General features: G+C 44.2%; 1 protein-coding gene across 1 annotated transcript in view; it reads left to right on the top strand.

Annotated features, from left to right (window-relative positions):
• Plxna2 (plexin A2) overlaps positions 1–20,538 on the top strand; it is a 203,053-nt gene that overhangs the window by 133,275 nt on the left and 49,240 nt on the right. The window contains exons 7-12 of the mRNA XM_045142360.1: positions 353–506; positions 1,092–1,188; positions 3,477–3,591; positions 11,226–11,426; positions 12,877–12,973; positions 14,643–14,833. Coding sequence (XP_044998295.1) covers positions 353–506; positions 1,092–1,188; positions 3,477–3,591; positions 11,226–11,426; positions 12,877–12,973; positions 14,643–14,833 — 855 coding nt within the window. The remainder of the gene's footprint in view (positions 1–352; positions 507–1,091; positions 1,189–3,476; positions 3,592–11,225; positions 11,427–12,876; positions 12,974–14,642; positions 14,834–20,538) is intronic.

The following is a 20,538-nucleotide window of genomic DNA, read 5'->3' as shown; positions in this document are numbered from 1 at the left end:
CTGTGATTCCATGAACCCTTTAGGTATCCATGGTACCTTGCAGTTAATTTCCATGTCAGATCCAGCTAGGTCTGAGTAAATTTTGGTACCTTTTTCTCTAGTGGTTTGAACGCCAAGTGCCTCCTCATGTTGGACAAGATGGAGGAACTGACAGTGCTCAGTGAAGACCATTGACCCTACACACCATGTAGCCATTTACTCCTCTAATTGCTGAGTGGCAGAGGCAGGTGATCACCTACACTAATGCCCTTTTCTCATAGATGAGGTCAAAGAGATCTGAGAGAAATAGGTCTTGGAGAAATAGGGAGCCTGCCCTGGCCCTGGATCTCCTGAGCTCTTGTTTCTCCCACAGCTCAGCCTGGTTGTCAGTGATGCTCCTGACCTGTCAGCTGGCATTTTCTGTTCCTTTGGGAACCTGACTGAAGTGGAGGGTCAGGTTTCTGGGAACCAGATCATCTGTGCCTCTCCTGGGCTTAAGGATGTTCCTGTCATTCCCCTGGACCAAGGTAAGGTTGTATGCTAAACCACAGACTAGGGGCTGCTCTGCCATCATGGGCATGGGGCCACAAAGAGCAGGCATAGTAGTTGTTTGACTAGCCTTCACATACCAGATGCTGTTATTGGTTCATGCAACTTGCTTGAGTTTGAAAGTAAACTACTGCATCCCAAAAGTGGATGGAAGAAGGGAGGAAGGAAAATGCCTACTCCCTCTGAGTGGAGAGTCTGAAGTCTGCTGTCTCTTCAGGGAATAGGATTGGCTTCAGGCCATAGGCTGTACTGGATTCTCTCAATGAAACTGGGGCCCAAGATGTTCTGGCCTACTATTTTGAAATTCATTCAATAACTGAACAAGCTTAACCAAGAGAAGAGGCTCTATGGAATCTGCTACTGAGGGATGGGCTGCTGGTTGCTAAAGGAGTTTCTCTGGGGAGGAGAAAGCTGAAGAAGTTTCCATCTGTACCTCAAGAGGGCCCCTGGGTGGCTCTGCAATGGGCCCTTTGGTTCAGGATGTCCAGTGGGCCCCCAAATTTTAACTCTATCCTTTTTTGAAAATTTTATTTATTTATTTAATTTGGGATTTTTTTTTGCAGACTGGTTTGGCCTAGAACTGCAGCTGAGGTCCAAGGAGACAGGAAAGACATTTGTCAGCACAGAGTTCAAGTTCTACAACTGCAGTGCCCATCAACTGTAAGCCTCACAGGGAGCCTCACTTAGTCTGATAGGGACACTGGGTTTTCCCCTCTCCTCTAAGTTCCTCTAAGACAGGAATAGTGTGGTAGTCACCTTAAAGTCTTCCTAGGGGACTTGGTAAGCACTTTGGACACATGGGGTCCACAGTCTCTAGCCATTAAAATTGGCAAGTGAGAGGCTGGGAAAATGGCTCACTTAGTAAGTTGCTTGACACACAAGCATGACAACCTAAGTTCAGATTCCTGTCACCTATGTAAAAGCCAGATATGTGCCTGTAATCCCAGCACTGGGGATGTGGAGTCAGGAGGATTCCTAAGGTTTGTTGTCTAGATAATCTAACCAAATCAATAAGCTCCATGAGAGACCCTGTCTCAGAATATAATCTGGAGAGTGATGCAACACCGACCTCTGGTCTTCACAAGCATACATACATATATGTGCCCTTCCCTTATGCATGCATGCATCCCACAATATATGCATACAAAAATAAAAATAAATTTATTTAAAAATTGGCAAGTGAGCCAGATCTCCTTAGTTCCCCATTCTCTGATCCTGATGATCATGATTAGAACAATCTTCTAGAGGTCTAGCTTCTCCACAGTAGTCACAAAAGGAAACCTATCTGTGCCCCATTGGGATAACTCAATAGACATTCTGAAAAGGACAAAGTAAGAGATAGAAATGGTTGGCAGCAAATTTGGCATGGAAGGATGAAGCTGAACTGGACAAAAATGCCTGTGACACTCTGCCCACCAATTCCAGTTAACCTGCTGAGAAATGCCAGCTTCTTGGAGAGAAAAACCATCAACTCTCACAAAGCTGACACAGTGGTTATAGCATCTATTGTTTGTGAGAGTATCTTCATCTCCGTGGCAACCCACTATGATGTCACCATATGCACTGATGATTTTCTGTGGCAACCAAGATGCTGTCACAGGCAGTAAGTTTTAGGGGAAAAATAGATCTCCTTGACAGCAAAGATTCCATTTTATTGCTAAAAATGATCTAGCTTGCCCCTTTCTTATTCCTGGAAATCACAGCTAAAATTCACAGAATCACGTTCAGTTCCTTCTCTTTATATGGTAAACTGAGACCTACAGAAAGTAAGTGCTACAGTGACACTGGCAAAATTAGCCAGTTTTTGAACCCCAATATATCTTCATCATTTTCTAACTGAATGACAGGGAATTATGAAAGAACCACTAAGTGAAGAGGGCATGAAATAGCACTAACCTAAGCTCGTAAACTGAGTAACCTGGACATGAGGCAGTGCACCTCACCCTAGGGCTTCCTACACCCCAGGATAGAGTCTCACCATCCAGAGGTTACCAGAACCCACCAGGTGGCGCCAGATTGCTGACTTGTTCCTGCCTATGCCAGGTTAGAATAAGAAAACTGTTAAAGAGGAAGCCAGGCTAGCCATCATGTTTCTGTTACAGCACATACAATGCATACACCTTCAGACAAAACCCGAGATAAAGAAGTGCTCACTGTGGCAAGAAATGTGTGTGCCATACTTGTATTCTACTGTTCCATTCCCAGCTAACAGTAACACAGTGTAAATTTGAGTACTGTAAATTGCCCCAAGCCCAATAACACGGAGGCTATGATCCAATTGCTAACACTCAAAGGTTAGTCAAGATGTTGAAATAACAGGTAATTTAAGCTCTTGAAACTGCTAAATGCATTTAGCATTGTTCTTTTCAGAACCATTCCTATATATTACCTCATTTGATATCCAACAGCAATGTAGAATAGACAGGAATGCTTCATTAAAGACAGATGAAGAAACTTCAATGCAGAGAGTGAGTGACTTACTTGAAGTGACCCCATTGGCAGCAACAGAAGCAACACTACAATCAAACTTGCATAATTCTGTCTCTGTTCTTTCTACCACTCCGTCTTTAAAGTAGTGGTATGCTGGCAAATGTTCAGCTTCCAGTAATCAGATTTTAAAACTCTTTTTGGAGCATTTACCAATTCATATGATTTAAATACTCTTACCATGGCTGATTCTAGTCTACCAGTATGGGATTGCAACTTGAAAAATTCCTAAAGTAGAAATGAACTCCAGAACACTACTACTTTATAAGTCAAATTATTCCTGCTCTGATCTCAGTTTATTTCTCATTTTCTGGCCCCATGAACATCCTTGGCTGGAGAATCCACAATTATCAGCACTGGAAGAGGCTCTGCTAGTTTGTTTTCCTGAGGCTGAGGCTTGGATGTGAACTCAGGATAGCAGGTTTCCCTCGTTACAGTGCCTGACTGCCTCCTCCTTGCAGGTGCCTGTCCTGTGTCAACAGTGCCTTCCGTTGCCACTGGTGCAAGTACCGCAACCTCTGCACACATGATCCCACCACCTGCTCTTTCCAGGAGGGCCGGATCAATATTTCAGAGGTAAGAAGGCTCACCATGACATGACGACATTCCCAGAAATTCTGGATGACAGGGTCATTTCAGATGGTCAGTCCAATGGCTTAACCATGTCTGTCTGTGGCACCTCTTGGACACCATGTTATTATAAATCTCAAGAAAGTGGAAGCAACCCCAGAGGCAGAGTCTATCTGCTAGACCCCTAGGACTGTGCATTCAAGAGCTTGAAGTGACTGGTTGACACTCAACACTTAGAGAAACATTACCAACCAAATATAGTCTGGAATAGAGTGAAGGATGTCTGTTCTTTGTGCCTGACCCTTTGATCAGCTGGACACTTCCTCTGCTTCTGTGCAATAGCCACTCTCAAACATTTGTTCATGACAACTTTTTCTTCCAAGTCTAAAATCCTTTGACTCTGATGTATGCCTCGGTGGGAGGCCTTATAGAAAGAGAAATTCTGCTAGTTGGTGCCCTAGCCCAAAGCCCAGCCCACACTTTTAACTGACACTATAAAATATCACCTTGCTCATCGTCCTTGTAAATAGTCCCAGCCTGTGATTGGTTGATGTTGACTTTCTTACATATCCCAGCATACCTCATCTCCATGAATCCTGCTTGGTCAATTTCCCTTTCTTATCCTGGTGCTTTTCCAGTTGGGTCTGGACAGTTGAGACTTAGGTATTCATACAAACACATATGTACACGTCTGGTGGTCCTCGTGCTCTGCCTTCTAGAAAGTCTACAAATATTAAGAGTACCTGTTTGTTTCCTGTACTGTGATAGCCTTTTGAGAGGCTTATCCATCTGGCACTGGGTAGAAGGCTGCTTGAAGGCAGAAATACATCTTTAAATCCTAATCCCTTCTCAGTGAAAGTTTATAGAATAAATGCATGACAAAAATGGCGAACTAGTGATATCCACATCAGAGTTTTGGTGATGGGAATTATATCTATCTAAGAAACCAAAAACTGGAGTTTCTTGTGTCTCCCAATCTCACTTCTACAGCTAAAATAAGAAAATAAACTTTAAATAATTTCTGAAATAGATGCACTTATTTTCAAACTTTTGTTCCTTTCTGAAATACATATTACAGTCAGAAAAGTAGAACTCCTCTTATCTTGAGAGGAGAAGACATATATGGACCCCATCATAAATAATAATTTAAGACAGACTCATTCTCAGCTACATCAGAATTATGCAGTCAGACACCTAGTGCCTTGGGAACGACCCATGAAGGATATTCCTGTAGCCACTGGGTATACTGGGATGCAGCAGCCTACAAGCACTATACTTGTCTTGCTGAACACTGGGAATTAATTCCATCCCTGAGATTCTGTATAAGGGTTTGAAACTAGTCTTCTCACTCAGAGAAGAAACTTAAGAGCTAAAGGTGTAGGGCAAGGGTCATCATAGCCAGGAAGCCAATAGAAGAACAGCCAAAGGAAGCGAGCCTCAGGAGGGCCAGTATGGACAAAGTCTGGGCCGTGGAAAATTGTGGTCCAGAGGCTCAGAAACCGACCTTCACAATGGCCACTTCAATCTATGAAGTCCCTTAAGTTAGATGAAGGAAGGCCCTAAATCCAAGGAGAGATTGGTGCAGAGCCAGACCAAGAGTAGTCTACCTCACCTTCTGCTTGGGCCAACCTCACTGGTAGAGAAAAACCCAAAGCCAAGCCTGAGGGTGACCTGCAGCTAAGCAACGGCCAGCAGTGTCACAAAGAGTGAGACAAATAAACTACCGGATATGCAGAGGCCTGAGGGCTGAGCTCCAGAAAGATAATTGGAAACAGGCCCAGCCTCCTCCACTCCAAGCAGGAACTGCTAAAGTACAGCTCTCGTTGGACTACAGATGAGAGACTGAGATTTGAACATTCTAGAGAGTTGGCTGAAGAGAAGCCCCTACCTCCCTGCACTGCAGGATTAAGTGAATACTAAGAGAGCACCAAGGACAAGCCCAGAAACGTCCATCTCCTTTCTGCCTCACTTTCTGTCCTTGCTTTCTGAGCCCTGGATTAGAGAACAGCATTCTCCATGTTTCATGCATTCTTTTCTGGGGATATGCCTATAGGCACCGGCCCCTGTCCTCTAGGAAGGGCACTGACAACAGACCAAAGGGCAATTCCACTAGAGTTCACCCTAGCAAATCAATGAGTTTATTTGGTTTACTTACAAAGCATGGGCAAGGGGTTACTTCCAGGAGCATGGGACTCCCAAAACAGCCATAGCATCATAAAGTCTCATCCCAGCAAGAATGATGACCTTCCCATAGCTGCATAGATGGAGCTCCTGCCCCTCGACTCTCCATCCTCTATATTCTTCATCTCCCCAAGCCCTCTACCTAGTGGGTCGCTGCCTACAACTAGCAGAAGAGGTAGCCGGGTTCTCAGGTGAGAGCCTGCAAGCTTTTCCTATATCTTCCTTATATGGGACACCAGCACCACATCCAGTTTCCCAGTTTCAAGAATCCATCATGAATGGGCATAGCTGCTTCTAATGAAAATGACAATGGTGGTCTATTCGGAGGAAAGTGGGACTTGGTGTGCAGTTGCTATCTTATTCTTACGCATGCTGGCCCTTTAGAAACTGACTGTGAAGGAAGCCAAGACTCCTTCCAGCTATTGCCTTGGCTCAGAAAAGGAAGTAGAATATTGGTTCCCATTACAGTGACTAGGGCCACTTCCTTCACTTCTTAAAACACTGCCACCGTTCTCAGCTACAACCAGTCACATATCCCTTCCCAGCTGGTGGCTTCCAGGCCTGGCACTGCTTTAGAGGGCTCCATTCCTAAAAGTTTGAGGGATAGCAAAAGCATATGTGCCCAGCTTAGGCATCCTCTCCCTCCATCAGAAGCTTCCTCTCATGTCTTCAAGTTGTTTTAGGGGATAAATATCCCTTAATTATCTCTGGGGTTCCTTGACTATCTCTTTTACACTTCCAATAAGCCCTTTCCCTAACTTTGAATCAACATTTTCTCTTTATATGTTTGGTGGAAACAATGTATAACTGATTAGGTTCACCAGTTAACATGGCAACATACGTACCTCACACATTTGTAGTTTTATCACATGTAGAAGTTGTTCTTACAGTATGCTTTCTTGGAACTGTACCATCAGAGTCATCTGTAAACTATCTAGAAAATCTAATTCTTGGGTACCATCCCAGATGAAGCTGAAGACTGAGAATTACTGACAGATGGCATTTCAGTCAATTCTATAAATCACCCTGCAGTTTCACATAATTCATCTCTGACATCTGTAGTAAACCAAGATGCCAACAATTTAGGGGTTTTGCCCAATACAACAGATTTCAGGCATCCAAAAATACTGACTAACTTGATCTCTACAGGAAACCAAAACCTATGAACATGTTGGTCTCCATGGCTACAACCATGTTGGCAGGTATGACTTCAATCTGATCTCCTGCTGGTCATGAAAGTTCAGGTGTGGCTGGACTAGCACAAATTCATCTCTACAGATAGTGAACCTCTCCACAGAAGATAGGTCAGCAATGCTTTTCAGATAGAAAGACAGCAGCATATGAGGTTCATCTGCCCACATCCTTCCAGAGGGTTGCTGGGTCAGTTCCATGCTTAGGCCTGACAGCAAAGAACAGCTGGGTCACAGTGAATGCGATTAAGAAATAGGAATTTTGGTATCCATTAACTACGGGGAGTTTATTATATATGTAATATTTTATACATATCTACATTTCATTTAGTCATGACTACTTACGGAGGAGATTCTATTTGAGATAAAATAGGGCTTCATTTTTTAAAAAGTATTTTTATTATTTATCTATTTATTTGAGGTTGAGAGAGAGAGAGAGAGAGAGAACGGGCATTCCAGAGCCTCTAGCTGCTGCAAATGAACTCCAGATGCATGTACCCCATGTACATCTGGCTTATGTGGGTACTGGGGAATTGAACTGGGTCCTTTGGCTTCACAGGCAGGCACCTTAACTGCAAAGCCATCTCTCCAGCCTTCATTTTCTTTTTATCATCAAACAAATACAGATGTAAGGACTCAGTCCAAACTGGCCTAAATAAGTTGACATTTAATGCACCATGCACATTCACACACACACATAAAAATATATAGTAATCATGCTCAAATTGTTAACCCAGCCTATTCCTACTTACATAGTCTCTTTGTATTCCTCTTTCATGCAATCTGTGAGTCATGTATTACTGGCACTATTTTGTACATAAAAAAAACTGAATTTTAGGTGAACCATATCTCAAGCCCTTTTAAGGTACTGAGTCAGACCTTTCCACTACACACTCCAGCAGTTCTCTGATGGGTCACCTAAACTCTGCCTCTCTGGGTGGGATCAGGCTGTGACATGGCATTCGCAGGCAGACTGCACAGGAATACATGTATAGCTTTCAGCTTTTAAAGCTCATCTCCCTTCATGGCTGAACCAGCCATAGTGAGATGGAGATACATATCTTCTTTATGCCCCCATCTCGGGAAAGATAGTACCAAATAAATCCGATTAGCTTTCCAGGATGCTGGTTGCTCTTTCCTTTGAAGTCCAGTGGGTAAGGATAATATCAGTTCTACATGGGAGAAGTCATTTTGGGGACTAACAGGTCTCCAGCACAGAATCTGGCAAGGCACAACCAAACTGAGTGAGTGGCAAGGACCAAGGCGTACAGGGCACTCCACTGGCACGCTATCCCTGCTGCAGCCTTACTTCTTTCCCAGCCTTGGGGTATCCTCAGACAGAACACTACTCACCTTCATTTAAAAGTTAGAGGACTGCTGAGGAAACAGCTTGGCCCTAGTGAGCTATAGGCAAAGGAGGTAAGATGACTTTCAGCTTTCATTTGGAAGTCTGAAGGTCAGCAGGAATGATCAGTATTTTAAGAATGTTAATGACAGTCTTAACATTTTTTACCAAAAGCATTCATGGTTATTGGCTTTCTTGTCCTCAGGACAAGAAGAAAGAGAGAGAGGAGAGTGAGTATGTGAGAGGGAGAGAATGTGTGTGTATTCACAGAAGCAACTAGTTTGGGAATGGCTTTATCCAATGAAATCCATCACCTACCCCAAATCCAGCTGTACAAAACTCCAACAACATGGGAACGTCCTGGCTGCCATCAGCTATTGCCCCTGCCCTTGGCCTTACCACTGTCTTTTCAACCGAAGACTCACTGCTTCTCTAATAGTCTTACATTCCCCAGCCCAGGTCTGCATCTCCCTTGTCCACAATGCAGGACATGAACATGGAACACCGACCACTTCTTTCCTTTGCCCTGAGAATACCAAAAAAAAAAAAAAAAAAAAAACTCCTATTCTGTCTTACCCTCAGAGCAACTGCCAAATAACAAAGCCTAGCCATGTTTTATCTCCTGGAATAATCTCAAGTCTATTTGGACATTAGAGAAGATCATGGTCATTGCTTAAATCTAGTTCTAAAAGACCTGAAACAGCATGACATGAAAGAGTTTTGTAATGTTCTAGACTCCCCGTAGAGAAACCACATGTGAGGGCTCAAGTGCAACAACTTGCAGGCTGTACTGCACTAGGCAGGCATAAACAAAAAAGCACACATATGCCTAGTGTACATGGTCCTCTTCTCTATCCACAGGGAATGAAGACTGGTCCCAGAACCCTGGCAGAGAATGGCTGTAACTATATGAAAGACTCTGTCCAGAGTACCCATAGGGAATGAAAGTAAAAGAGCATGTTTATGAGATGATAGCTTGAGGAACTGGCTCCTGAATGGATCGGGCCATTTCAGCACTCACTATGATCCTCTCCCTGGTGGAAGCACTGCTGCTTGAGTTCTCATGTGCAGTTTGCTAACAGGCAAGGGTGACCCTGGTGACCCTGGAGGTTATCCTTGCTCTTTACGACAGGTCTCTAGGAAATTCCCCTAGACCAAATCTTTGAAAATCCTATGGCTCCATGCCCATTAGGTGATTTTGACCACATGAAGCACCAAGTTTGAGAATTAGATTCCTTTCCAAGTCTCCTGATGCCCAAGAGAAGGTGTTACCCTCCCCCCTCACGAGTCTCCAAAGTCGGAGCTTAGAAGAAACTTCTAAATGCTTTTGTCTATTGCCTTATTTTCCTCTTTACATTCACCTTCCTAACAAAAAGAGGCCAAAAATCCACTATACCTCTAACATGGTTGAAGTTGGGATGTGGGTAGAAAGATGCTGTATACAGTTCAGCAAGGGAAACAAATCCACAAAAATTTCAGTTTTGTGAGCTTGAGGGAATACCCACAGTCTATGCTGAAGCCAGCGAATGAAAAGATCAGGAACAGCTTTTCCAAGAAGAAGGTGTGGCCAAGTTTGAAGTCCAAGAGAAAATAAGCTGTCTAATTAGGTTGAGGTAGGGAGAGGGCAAGAAGATGGTGAGAGTGGGAGGTAGGAGTTAGCCTTTGATAGAGAGGAGAAAGCATGTGCAAAGGCCCAGAGTTAGAATCAGCAAGGGACCAGAACTAAGCATTTTTGGTATGGCCAGACTATGATAAGCAAGAACTAAATGGTTATGAGGCAGGCATGGGTTACACTATGATGGGTTTATAGCTAGCACCCAGAGAAAAGAGTGGGTGTGTAGACCTGCACGATGAAAAAGTAGCTGACCATCCCTCCAGATCCCTAATGGTGACTGTAACTGCTGAGCATTACTTGTATCAGAAAGCTTCTCACAGGGGTATCATCCGCAGAGGGACATGCTTTTATCCTTGGAGACCATTACATACCTTGCATAAGTCCAGTAGTCTTGGTCCACAGACAGTGAATGGCAGCAGCATCCTCTGCAGGCCTGGTATCCACATGAGCCCTCATATGTTCCTAAGATCCCTCCAGGAACCAGTGTCCAGAAGTTAAGCAGGTAGGTAGAACCTCCTGTAGGCCCAAGTTGATCCCTGAGGATAGGAAATGGATCCTGGTGGAAAGAGTGTCCACAATCCCATTGTCAGCAGCCACTGGACTCAGATCTGCCCTACAGGAGAGGGAAAAGGAGGCAGTTGGACCTTTGCCTCCTGACACAGAACTAAAAAAAGTCAATCTCTCTCACTTTCCCTCTTGTGTCCTTCCTATGGCCCCTCCGTACTACACTTTCTTGTTTCGGTTGTATTTTTCCAAAGCAAGATGGCATTAATATAGGGCGTAGTAATAAAATGAGATACAAAGACAGAGCAAGTATTAGTGCATGGCTTGGAGGGCTTGATCTTCTCCTGGAAAACCAGACTCAGTTGGGGCTGGGATAATGGCCTACTGCTGCATAGGACAATAAAAGGGCCAATGGGCCAAGTAGATGGGAAACCATATGTAACCAGAGGTGGGATCCCCAAGCTGAGGACAGGGAGGTTCTTTCATCTGGTATCTCTGGAGATAAAATCCATAGCTTGCCATACTGGTGATTAAACATTAATTCCTAAATTGTTATACATACCTCAGATTCAGGATGATTTTGTAGGATGGTCATGAAAACATCAAATCTCCAGGAAGTAAGAGAGATCCCATCTTCCCCACTGACTCAGCATGCCCCTCCAGGATGAGGTGCAGCCCTTATCATGGGTGTCCTATCTGGGCACAGGAGGGTCTGGTCTGACATCAGGTCCTGTTGCTGCCCTGCCTTGTATGAGTAAGAAGCTATAAGATAAGGACACATAGAGTTCTCTGCTTATTTCCCTAGGACTGTCCCCAGCTGGTACCCACAGAGGAGATTCTGATCCCAGTCGGTGAGGTCAAGCCAATCACTCTTAAGGCCCGAAACCTGCCCCAGCCCCAGTCTGGCCAGCGAGGCTACGAGTGCGTCCTCAACGTCCAGGGGGCTGTCCATCGCGTTCCTGCCCTGCGCTTCAACAGCTCCAGTGTCCAGTGTCAGAACAGCTCAGTAAGACTTGGGTAGGGTGGGGCTTTGTCTCACACACAAGTGGAGATCTTAGGCTGAGCTCAAGCACCCAGGGACAGAGGAACAAGACGACACCCTAGAACCCTTAGCCATGGTGTCAGAAAACCTTCTACAGAACTCTAATGGCAAAAGTTGAAACTTTAGTGAAAGAGAGTCATCTCCATCCCACACCCTGTTCCACACAGTATGTGAAGACACCAGAGGGCAGGCAGTGGGGAGCAGTAAGGAAGAGGAAGAAGAAAATAAGAGCATTTTAGGAGCCACAAGGGTTAAACCTGCTTGAAATGGTGGACAGAAAAGCATGAAGTGTTTAATTATAATTCTAGCGGAGAGAAGATCTTTTTATCTGCCAACTCCCTGTCTCTGACTGTGGGGGGTCAGCTCAGAGATGGGGGACTGACAAAGGTGTTGAGGGAAACTAATTCGCCTGGGAGAGATAAAGAGAATCTGGGCCTCTTATCAGGGAGCTGTCAGATTCCGGGGTCACAGGCTCTTGATAGAATTTGTAATCTGTGGAAGGCCTCTAAGTTTAAGGGGAAGGAGGGTTGGGAAAGAAATGGAACACAACAAAAGAGGTAGATGTGGGAAAGCTAGGACAGAAGGGTGATAGTGATGTGTCCTCCAGAGATAAATGGCCAGCCACTGAGAGAGACTATCCAGGGGACTTCTTCACAGGGGTATAGAGGGATATGAGAGTCTTGAAAATCTACTGTGGGGTCAGCAGAACAGGAGACAGCCCTATCAGAAGCCTTTCCTGGTGAGTAATGACATCCCCAAGGAAGCTGTGTGTACTTCTCCTAGTGGACCACTGACTGAAGTAAGGCTCAAATTCAGAAAGAAAGGGTGTTATAGGGCCTGGCCAGCCAGGCAACCCCATGACTGTTGCCATATGCCCTGATCTAGGCTCTGAAAGGATGACAGAGCAGTGAGAGAGGTTTGACTTTGAGCCCCCAAATACATGAACTCTAGAGAGGGGAGACTTGCTCATGAAAGAACACAGAAATTCCTGGAACTGCCACAGTAAAGACAGAGAGCAGTAATACTAGGAGATCAAGGCTGGGGAGGGCTGGCAGGGGTGTAAGAGGAAACCAGGAAATTAGATATGAACCAGACTAGAGGAAAAGGGTCAGGTAAACAAATGGAGGTTGTGTTAAGAGAATGACTTTCCTTATGAGCTATGAACTCAACCAGGACACAAAGAAGGGCTGCAACAAGTGTGTGGCAGGTCATTGCAGGAAGAGGGAAGAAGTGGGGGCACATAAGCATAGTCAGATTACAGAAAGCATTCAGGGCCAAGCAGGGATTTAGGCTGGCTCCTGGTTGCCTATGTGAATGTGAGTGTCATGGGTCTCTGAGTAGCATGTGGGGTTGTTCTGCACACCAGCTCCCTGTGACAGAGCACTTACATGTGTACCTGTCCCCCTCCCTGAAGTACCAGTATGATGGGATGGACATCAGCAACCTGGCAGTGGACTTTGCTGTGGTGTGGAATGGAAACTTCATTATTGACAATCCTCAAGACCTGAAAGGTAAGCAGATGCTCCCAGGTGCAGCTGGGCTGTAGGGATCACAGAGGCCGGCCACTGTGCCTTGAATAGCACACTCCTTCTGCCAACAGAAGCTCTTCAGAGGTTCCTAAAGCAACATTTGGTGTCATCAAAGGAGTCCTGTTGGGAGACCTGTTTTATTACGAGCAGAACATCCACTGGCTGGCTGCTGTGCTCTAGCTCCTGGTAGCTTTGAAGTGTCTGTGGAACCTGACCAAGGAGAATAGCAGGCAATGTATCTTGCCAGCTTCCCTGGAAATGAAGATATTGTTTCCATCTAGGCTCTCATTCCACTGTTCTTGCTCCAGGTCATGGTCACTGCACAAAGAAGGCTTGTAAGGCTATATTCATAGTCCTGAGGAGGTCCAGGGGCTAACATGGCCAAGACTCACATCTGGAGCAAAGAATTGCAGTAAGGGGGCTGGACTAGAGCAGGAGGAGGGGGCCCTTAAGAGGGCTACCTTTATTCACGTCCTTTAAACTCATCTTCTGCTCCCTTGTGGTACAGGCCCTGGCAAGCTCAACTTTCTGGGCAGTAGATGCCCAAGTTAACCCTTTCTTCAGTATTTCCTATATAGCACTATTTAAGCGATTTGTTTGAAGTTTTAATCATCTTAACAACCATGAATCTGTACTATTATTCCATCCTATATATGCAGAGGCTGAGACACAGATGCTAAAGAAGGTGGCTAACAGAATCAGATAGTAAGAACAAAGATTTAAATGAAGACAGTTTGGTTTCAGAACTGGCATGCAAGTTTAACCACATCACAGTAAGGACATGCCACCCTTCCTGCCAGGCTCATGGTGGGACTTAGACCTTTCCCTCACCACAAGCTACACAGCCCACCACATTCAGGTGTTGGAATTGCCATGGTATTTGCTTTTACCCCAGGGTCACCCTGAGCAATGAGAGTGTATCCAAGGTGAGGGCTGGGTCTGCAGGTGCTTCAGCATTGATGAGGTTCAACTTCTTCTCCCAGGTGCACCCTTGAAGTCACCTAGGAGTGGCCTAAAGTAGGAGAAATATTTGAGCCAGGGCGTTATTTTGTTTGTTTGTTTCCTGTTTATTTTTTTAGGACAGATTTTTTTTCACCTCTAGGAAATAGGAGGTATTTTTCTTGATAAAGATCTGGGCTTAGATCCCAGAGGTTGGATTTATACCCAGATCCTGGAGAAAAGCAAGCCATATCCAAGTTGGAACATCTAATTCTCATAATGTCTGTAGGCTCCGAGAGGGCACAGGCAGTGCCAGCTAACCTCCACACTCAGGCCCACCAGATCTTGAATGTTAGATGAAACCACATGTGTGTTGGAAGCAGTGGGTACCACATTTAAGTACTCAACTTTCCAAGCCTGACCAACCAAGTTCTGCTGAGCCACGTGAACTCAGACTAACTGTCATACCTCTCCTCACTCTAGTTTCCTCAAGTGGGCATTCGGGGAGAGAAAGTTCACTATATCTCAAGGTCTTTGTGAAGATCCTTGTGGCTAGAGACTGTGCAGTCCAAATTCACAAATGTTTCACGAGTGCTTGCTCACTTTCAACTCTCCATTCCCTTGCCATGTACCTTGGAAGTCACAGGTGTGGTTAAATAGTATGTGGTAAGCCCCTTTGTAGGCCCAGTGTGATGGCCTTCTTTCTTTGCAGTGCACCTCTACAAGTGTGCAGCCCAGCGAGAAAGCTGTGGCCTCTGCCTCAAGGCCGAACGCAAGTTCGAGTGTGGCTGGTGCAGTGGTGAGCGCAGATGCACACTCCGCCAGCACTGCCCCAGCCCCTCCAGCCCCTGGCTTGACTGGTCCAGCCACAATGTGAAGTGCTCCAACCCCCAGATCACTGAGGTAAGTCCCTCGATTTCCAGAAGATACAGGGACAACTAGGGCCATGGGAAAGAAGTGCATCTGTGAGTGGATTCCTGTACAGGGTATATTCAGCAGAGTTGTAGAAGCTCTCTCATGTCCTGACGGCCTGTGTACAGATGTGACACGCATATGGGTGCATGCCTTCATGTGGTATATGCTATATGTTCACGTCTGTGTGCAGACGTGTATAAAAGAAGCAAAGCCAGGCCAGTTATCCTGACATGCTGGCTGAGCCAAGTGTGGACAAGAAATTGTCACCATGAGGGAGAGCATTTCAGAAGGCAGATTTAGCTTCTTTTTCAGCAGAAATTTGATTTCAGGAGTTGCTATTAGTTCAGAGGTGCAGTGTTTTGGCTGAAGGAGTAAAGACAGGTCCTAGTTTAGCTACCATTCATTTCCTATGGTTTTAAATTTTATTTTGTTTTATTTACTTGAAAGGAGAGAGAGCAAGTGTGGGCTTACCAGGACCTCTTGCCACTGCAAACAGACTCACCAGGGCTTCTTGCTACTGAAAATTGACTCGATATGCATACTTCACTTTGTGCATTTGACTTTACAGGGGCACTGGGGAATCAAACCTAGGCTGGTAGGCTTTGCAAGCAAGTGTCTTTAACCACTGAGCCATCTCCTCAGTCCTGTTTCCTAGGATTTTGTCTTGGTCTCAATTTGTTTGTGTATTTTAATGAAAAGAAATAGTTATATTAGGGAAAAATTTAAAAACATGAGCTGACAATGTGAATGAAAATGCAGCTTCTTGGGCATGAGCAGTCTGGAGAGTGGCAATTGTATTTAACTCTGATTGCTCTATGTGCCTATCACTCCATGTCTCTCCAGTCAATGACTCTCACTTTGCTTTAAAATTAACTGCACAATTCTGGGCTGGAGAGATGGCTTAGTGGTTAAGGCACTTGCCTGCAAAGCCAAAGGACCCAGCTTCAATTCCCCAGTAACTGTGTAAAGCCAGATGCACATGGTGGTACATGTGTCTGGAGTTCATTTGCAGTCACTGGAGGACCTGGTATATGCCCGTTCTCTCGCGCGCGTGTCCCCCCCCCTCTCTTAAATAAATAAATACAATATTTATAAAATAAAATAAAATTCATTGCACATTTCTTATGAAGACTAGGAACAAAGGCCTGGGTAAGTACCATGGTAGTCTGCAGACTTAGAATAACAAGGAGAGGCTCCCCATATGCCTCTTCTCCTACCTGATGCACTGTCCTGCTTTACTTTCCTGACTGGGCATTGAAAGCCATTCTTCTTCTCCATATGTCACAGGATATTGAGAAGTTTCTTGGGCTCCTATCTGATCTAATCAAAGCTTCAGTTCAGTTTAAGGAAAACAAAAACCTCAAGATCGAATGGGTGTTGTAACCTACAGATAGATTATTTGTACAGAGAGCAAATATTTATTTATTTAAGCTTTGATACATTTAATTCTTACAACAACTGTGGGAAGTTAAGTAGTCTCATCTCCATTGCTCATGTGAAGAAAATGAGGCTTGAGATCACACAGCAGATAATTGGCAGAGCCAGCATCTAAACTCATATTTAACTAAAAAGTCATTTAAAATTCTCTACAATTTGCCAAAATAACATAAAACAAAAAGTAGTACTTTTCTTTGCTGAATATTCAGCCCTTTCCTTGCTTGTATGGACCAGATAGGTATGACCACTTGTGGGAGGGGAATTTAGCCACCATGACCAGTGTTTCTGTCTCCATATCACCAAGGTCAGTTCCAAGTTCATTAGGAAGTACCGTGAGCCTTTATGCATGACGTCCTAAGCAGAGTACACTTGACATGGAGTCAGAAGAATTCCTTCTATGGATCATAGATGCGGACCCCACCCCACACAGAGGGGCTGTCTCTGTGCAGATAGGACCAAGCTCACTAGGGGCCAATGCTTGTAAAGGATGTTAGTATGCCCAGCCTGTGCCCTAAGACAGGCTTCCATGCCTTCTCCTCCATTCTCATGAGTTCCACAAACAGCTGGCCTGAGAACTTGCACTGATTCATATTCTGTAATTTGTCTTGCTGCTGCTACTTTCTCTCTCTAGGCCTGTCAATATGTGTGGTGCCAAAGGGCTTAAATTAGGAGGAACCCAGTCATCAGTACCTCCCACCTGGGACTGTCCAGAGGTGTGTGTCTGTTCCTTTCCCGTGAGCTCCAAAGCAAACTGCTCACAGGAAAGCCTCTGCCTGCAGTTGCCTTGCTCACTGACCAGGGACGGGCAGGCTCTTTGGTTCACAGAAGACACCCAAGTATAGGAGGCTAATTAACCCCCTGAGGTAATTATGCTGTAATTGATTTTCCCAATGACTGTATCAGTAGGAATAGGAGGCTTTGAGTCTCGTGTTGATGACTTTCATGTGGAGGCTGTTGAGACATGAAAGGACATCTTTGGGAAGAGACGTATTCATGCTATATTCTAAGCCACTCAAGGACATCACCCTGGACAGCATGTGTGGGAGAGAGTAGCCAGGCCTGGAATAATTATTCACTGTTATCTGTCTTCTTTTCTTTCATGTTGTATCTTCTGTCCACATGGGATAACTCTTTTCCTTGTAAAAGTCATTTTATGTTTCTTTAGATTTTTATTTTAAAAATAATTTTCAGTTTATCAATTGGTACAAAATAGCATTATGAACTTTCATATTCCTTTCACCTAGGTTTTCCAAAGTTAGCAATTTGCATAACCATAGTACAATTATCAATTAGCATTGATACAATAATACCATCCAATATACCTGCCTTATTAGCACTTTTCTAGTTATGCCAGTGATATTCTTTCCCTGGTCCAGAATCCAACCCAAGGTCTCATCCATGGCCCCATGTGATATTCTACTATAATATCACTTTGTCCTCTTGACTCTTTAATCTGCAGTCCTTCAATGATCTCCACAGTGTTAAAGAGTCTAGACCAGTTATGTTGTCCAATGTTGCCCAATTTAGCTACATCAAACACTTCATCATACTCTAATTCAGTTCATATATTTTTGTCAAGGAGTACTTAAAAATAGGGTACATAGCAAAAGAGTACAGAAATGGACTTGAAGGGGATTCAATTGGCCAGATGTGGGGGGAATTTGAGTGAAAAAAAATGGTCCTCAATGATTGCATGAAGTAAGAATCCCAACTAATATAGATAATTGTGGAAATAAAAAATCACCCACTATCAATAGGTGAATGTTTGGTGAAAAATGGGATACTTATGGTCTTGAACTATCTTTCCAGAAAATATGCATTAATTATAATGGGAACAGTAGTAACGTCACCAAATGATCAGAATTTTAACATCACCAACAAAGGGAAAACCCAACTTTATGACCTCTCCATAGAATACCCCCCCAAAAGAGCACAGCTTCTTCTTTTTTATAGAATTTTTTTGTAAGAATGTATAGTTTATTAAAAGTAATCTTTAAGAGGCATCAGCTCCTTTTATTCAGCTTTCTTATAACTTTCCAGCATAGCTCTTTTTATAAACCTCCTGATTATTAAATTTCTGTGGAGCTCCTGCTCTTATGTATATCTTCATTATTTTCAAAATGTATGGTCCTTCTTAAGAACACTACTCAGGGAAGCCAATAGAAACTACTTATTACAAAGTTCCATCTGAAGTGATGAGGCAAGACGGACCTATGATGGCCTGTGTCCAACCCGAAAAATAAACAGGGGCTTGAAATAGTGTTTTTCCTGAAAGCAGAAAAATAAAAATACCTCATTTACCACATTTCTTCCCATACTGCTATAGGAAAGAAATGGTATCACAAGCAGCTAGATGAACAGCTGTGTTCCTCCTTAGCCTCTACTTCCTTCACTGTCTCCATGGCAACAAAGACCACCCCTAGAGATTCATCCCTTATGGAAGCTTCATGTAGGACAAGCCTATCAAATTCCCCAGTTTGCATAAACCTCAGGTTAGGGCCCCCTCAGGACTCACCAGCTGTTCCTCCTCACCAGCTTTTAGTGTGATATTGGCACTGTCCCAGTGACAATCAATATGGGCTATCTCTGTTTTCAGCTGTCACCTGGAGGTCTGTGCACATATCCCCTGTTCAACCCTGGGAATAGGACATGCTAAGGATCTGAAAGTTCACTGGGCTTCTGCTCTCCCCAGCCTGTGCCTAGACCTGCTGGAACCTCAAAGAGGAGAATATTATGAATACCTCAACTAGAAACATTTCCCAGGAAATCATAAATGGGCAAGTTCCAGCAGAAAGGAAAAGGAGATTGGCTGTTCTCAGGAAAAGAAACTTGGGTTGTAGGGCATGGCAGCGCACACCTTTAGTTTAAACACTTGGGAGGCTGAGGTAGGAGGATCCCATTGAATTCTAGGCCAGCCTGGGCCTACAGAGTGAGTTCTAGGTCAGCCTGGGCTAGAGCAAGATCTCCTCAGAAAAAACAAAGCAAATAAACAAATACAAAACAGGAAGGAATGAAGGGAAGGGAGGGGAAGAAAGAGGAAAAAAAAGAAATTTGGGGAAACTAAATGGGCTCTGACAGGGATGTGACAAAAGTCCCTACACTTGGTTTCTGCTGTTAGATTCCTAGGGTAGCCATAAGAAACAGATAAGGTACATTACACAACAGAAATATGTTTTCTTAGATCTAGAAGCTACAAAAAATAAGTCAAGATATAGACAAGGCCATCACTGGCCTCTCTCCTAGCTCCTGGTACTTTATTGATACTCTGGTCTGTAAAATCATCATACCCACGCTCATAATGGCTTTCTCCATATCTACGCACTTATTTTTTTAAGTAAGGCTGACCAGATTAGATTGAGGTTCACTTTAAAAGCTTTATTTAATATGATCACTGGTCTAAAGACTATCTCCAAATACAATCACATTTGGAGGTGCTAAAAATTATGGCTTCAATGTAGGGAGTGGATGATTCAACCCATCAAAATGATAATTCTGAGTAAAAAGAAGGAATTTCACAGATCATTGGGAAGTAAATTAATTCTCACAGAATATTTAGTTGGTGACTACTGCATACCACACACCATACTGATTTTGTAGGTTGTCACAAGGATGAGTGTATCTTGGCCATGTAGAAGCAAGGGTGCAGCCTCTCCCAGTGTAGCTTCAGCCTGTCCTTGAGCACTGACTACCTGGATAAGACTACAATTGCCCTTCTTACAGGCTACTCTGTTCCCTCAAGACAGCCTAGGAGAAGAACTTCTGATCTACAACCTTGGCTGTTGTCTGCTGTCTAGGGACATGGGTCTACAGTGGTAATGAGGAATCCACCTCAGGCCTGGACATAGAGGAGCCAGGATTCTAATTTAGGGTTCTTTTTTTTTTTTTTTTTTTTTTGGTTTTTCAAGGTAGGGTCTCACTCTGGCTCAGGCTGACCTGGAATTCACTATGTAGTCTCAGGGTGGCCTCGAACTCACAGCGATCCTCCTACCTCTGCCTCCCGAGTGCTGGGATTAAAGGCATGCGCCACCACGCCCAGCTTAATTTAGGGTTCTTTTTTTTTTTAATTTTTATTTATTTATTTATTTTAGAGTGACAGACACAGAGAGAAAGACAGAGAGAGGGAGAGAGAGAGAATGGGCGCGCCAGGGCCTCCAGCCTCTGCAAACGAACTCCAGACGCATGTGCCCCCTTGTGCATCTGGCTAACGTGGGACCTGGGGAACCGAGCCTTGAACCGGGGTCCTTAGGCTTCACAGG

This window comes from Jaculus jaculus, chromosome 1, assembly GCF_020740685.1.
Source record: "Jaculus jaculus isolate mJacJac1 chromosome 1, mJacJac1.mat.Y.cur, whole genome shotgun sequence".
NCBI lineage: Eukaryota > Metazoa > Chordata > Mammalia > Rodentia > Dipodidae > Jaculus > Jaculus jaculus.
Note: the sequence above shows the minus strand (reverse complement) of the source record. Positions and strands in the feature narration are given on the sequence as shown.